The sequence below is a fragment of the Alexandromys fortis genome, unplaced genomic scaffold (assembly GCF_014885135.2).
Source record: "Alexandromys fortis isolate MF-2015 unplaced genomic scaffold, M_Fortis_MF-2015_v1.1 scaffold_268, whole genome shotgun sequence".
Taxonomy (NCBI): Eukaryota; Metazoa; Chordata; class Mammalia; order Rodentia; family Cricetidae; genus Alexandromys; species Alexandromys fortis.
The window spans coordinates 1-3,428 of NW_026068141.1; the positions used below are offsets into that span (position 1 = coordinate 1).

Here is a 3,428-nt window from a genome sequence, read left to right on the forward strand (position 1 = left end):
GCTCACAAGCACACACACACAGAAAAAGTTCCAAAAATATCCCACCCATTTATTATATATAGAGAACAATCAACTTAGAAGAGAAAACAATATTCAGTTGTCCTTTTTTGCCTTTTCAACCAAACAGTGTCCATCTCTAGGGAGAAGGCGTTGGGTTATAGTCTATTGGGAGAGCACTTATACCTAGCAGTTACAGAGATTTAGTTGAAACCTATGTGTGTGTGTAAAAAATTTTGTTTTATTGGTTTCATATGCAAGGATTTAAGACCATGCTCATACAGAGGTTTATAAAATACATGTTTAATGAGCACTGCGTGTGTGTGGAACTCACAAGAAGAGAGCAAATTGCCAAATAGAAGTCAAGTGTCCACAATCCCTGCTCTCAAGGAACACAGAGCAGGATGTCTACGACAAGGGCAGCTATACTGTACTGTACTATACTGTACTATACTAGACAAGGGCAGCTATATTATACTGTACTGTATGCTTCTTATCTTTTGAATATTGGTCTTTGGTCTTTCAAGACAAGAGTTTCTCTGTGTAGCCCTGACTGTCCTCACTCTGTAGACAGGCTCAGCTTGAACTCAGAGATGTACCTCCAAAAGTCCTGGAATTAAAGGCATGAGCTACCACTGCCCAACCGTACTAAAGTTTTTGGATGAAGGTTGTTGGACAGGTTGTTTTATTCTTTAAAACAAGCCACGCTTTGTTTCCAAATACAATTTTGCTCAGATGAGGTGTGATTTACATCACTGGCATGCCGTCTTTCCAGACACATTATTATCAATTTTTATACTATGTTGTGAATTTAACATAAATTCCTGGATTAATTAAATTCTAAAATGGTAATCAGTTGTCCGAACAAAATTGTGATATTTAAGCAAAATATGTAGGAAAATAATATGATATAAAAACCTATTGTTAAACAATTTATTTTATTTTTGAAATGTTGTGTTATTTCCATTTATTTTTGAAATATCTTTCCTCCAAACTTTTACTTAGGGTATATGTCTAAGTGTGTGTGTTTGAGCTTTCATACACTCATACATACTCCTACCTCTTCAAAACAGATATTGCTAGAGATTCTCTTGATAAATTAAAACTCTTTGTTGCCTTCCATGATTTCAAACATCTGCTTCCACAGATACGGTAGATGGATGATTCAGGCTAAATATAGAGAAGACGCGTCTACCAACGGAATGACACACTTTGACGTCAATGAACACAGTAATCTTCAATCTAAGATTCATTTATAGAACTTTGTTTTTTTCCAGTAATTCTTTTCAGTAATGTAGCTAATGGAAACTGCTCCAAGGTGATGATGAGGCCCTGGGCCAGGGTGGTGGGAAGTCCTGGTTGGGTATCTGGCCAGGGAGTCAGTGCTTGTTAGAGGTTGTGAGAGGGCCGCAATGATATGGAAGAGAATACCGTCGTGGGACTGTTTTAGAAGGATTTTATGCCTTCCACACCTCCTTCTGTCTCACAGATAAAGCCTTCAAAATAAATCTCACGCCAGTAAGTGATCGGCAGCAGGAACTGAAAATTCAAGGTATTCTAATGTTTTGGTGGCTGTTCGGGAGTCAGAGGTCAGCTTGCCTGTTAGTTCAGAAGAATCCCGCTGGCTCTAGTGGATTCGTGTTCTTCATAACAGAAGTGGTACAGTCCCCAGGGCAGCCTTGCTCATGGAGGATCTTTCTAGGCTCATGATTTTAGGAAAAATAAACAATTAGCGACGAGTCAAATATTTAAATCAACAAACGATTCTTAATGTTTCCAAAATCAAGAATATTACATGTCATATTGCAGGGAAAGACCTATTTTTAAGTAATATAACAACAGTATGATACTGACCACTCTTCCCTCACTCCATTCTCCCACTCTTAGATGAAGCCCAAGACATGAGTCTCCAGCCTCCAGATTACCTGAGGCGGAAAATAACAGAACAAGGTAGTCCACAAGTTGTATAGCACTGCGGTTACTGCATTCAAGACCAGAGCAGAAGACACGGGGTTTCCCTAATTGCAATGCAGCGGGCGGGGAAAATGCTCGTGGAGGTTCAGTTCACCTCTCAAATGATCCTTCACGCAAACTCAGATTTCATTGTCCAGATCCTTACCCCGAACAAAGCAGTTCTTTATTATTTCCTCCCCTAAAACTATCTAAAATGTTTGTTTTTCCCAAGTATCTAGTGAGGGAGTCAGTCCTTTGATGGTAGAGAAAATAACACTTGAGATTCCTTCCACTGTTGGTGGTAAGGACACGCGTTTTGACATCGTTTCAGCTTCTACATACAAGCATCCAGTGATAAGGACGTGTTGTTATGACGGAGCCAGACTTAATAACTATGAAACCTGTGAGCAGCGAGCAGACCGTGTGAAAATAGGCCCGCGCTGTGTCCAAGCCTTCACTCAATGCTGCACCATGGCAACCGAGATCAGAGCTAGTGACACTTTTAATGAATTCATTGACTTGGGCCGTGGTAGGTATTGTATTTTCTATGGGAACCTTTCCAAGTCTGGGTAACTGTGTAAATTAACTTCTCCAAGAAAAGCAGTTTTCATGTCCTACTTACAATTAGAGTCGAAAGGCAGATAATTTTCAGTGCCCAGAAGGAAACCCTGTTGTGTATTGGGGAACTGGAAACAGGATAGCACACTCAGAGAACACTAGTCCAGAGCCAAGACTCAGTGGCACCGAGGGCCAGCTCACTATGCAGACTCGAAGGAGACTGAGAATCTCCAGTCGATAAAATGCAATGATTCTGTCACATTACAGTCAGCAAAAGTTGAAATCTTATTTCAGTCTTAGCATTAGTAAATTTTTCAGGATTAAAGCACATTCTTAATGTTTCCAAAACTTACGGACTCTCATTCATATATTTTCTTTAAGCATTTTTAAGCAGTTCAGATATGCAGGTGCAGCCCTTTAATCACAGCACTCAGGAGGTAGAGATAAGAGGATATCGACCATTTCCACGCCATCCTGGTCTACAGAGTCAACTTGAGGACAAACTCCAAATCAACAGAGATATCCTGTCTTAAAAGCAAACAAAAATAAATAAATTAAATAAAAATAACAGAAAATGACCAGAAAGAAACCTTTTTTTACTTTTAATATTTTTCCTTTTCAAATATATTTTTATTTGAGAGATTATGATATGATCATATTTTCTGCTTTTCCTTTGCTCTCTCCAAACAGTCCATAAATTCCTCCTTTCTCTCTTTCAAATTCATGCCCTCTTTTGCATTCATTGTTATTACATTTACATGTGTATATACATATATTCCTAAATATAACCTTCTCCGTCTATATATTTACATATAACTTTTAGGAATGACCAATTGTCATTGGATGACCAGTGCTCTTCCCTGGGGAAGACTCTCCCGCGGCCAGCATTCCTTAGTTACCCATAGTTCCTTCAGTAGGAT

General features: G+C 39.0%; 1 protein-coding gene across 2 annotated transcripts; it reads left to right on the forward strand.

Moving 5' to 3' along the window:
• The first annotated feature begins 1,009 nt into the window (after positions 1-1,009).
• Positions 1,010-3,153, forward strand: LOC126491259 (complement C5-like). Of its 2 annotated transcripts, XM_050126818.1 has the most exons (5): positions 1,075-1,227; positions 1,487-1,549; positions 1,885-1,947; positions 2,282-2,479; positions 2,890-3,153. In XM_050126818.1, exons 1-5 carry the CDS (start codon positions 1,119-1,121, stop codon positions 3,039-3,041), a joined length of 585 nt encoding a protein of 194 aa, XP_049982775.1. In that variant the 5' UTR covers positions 1,075-1,118; the 3' UTR covers positions 3,042-3,153. The 2 variants fall into 2 exon arrangements, with proteins under 2 accessions (XP_049982776.1, XP_049982775.1); XM_050126819.1 differs by lacking the exon at positions 1,885-1,947 and having other exon boundaries at positions 1,010-1,227.
• Positions 3,154-3,428: the final 275 nt, after the last annotated feature.

Excerpts from the sequence above, each read along its gene's own strand:
- LOC126491259 (XM_050126818.1), top strand. The coding sequence starts at position 1,119 with ATGATTTCAAACATCTGCTTCCACAGATACGGTAGATGGATGATTCAG. Across the intron at positions 1,550-1,884 it reads GCAGGAACTGAAAATTCAAG|ATGAAGCCCAAGACATGAGT; the intron begins GTATTCTAATGT and ends TCCCACTCTTAG. Across the intron at positions 2,480-2,889 it reads ATTCATTGACTTGGGCCGTG|CATTTTTAAGCAGTTCAGAT; the intron begins GTAGGTATTGTA and ends ATTTTCTTTAAG.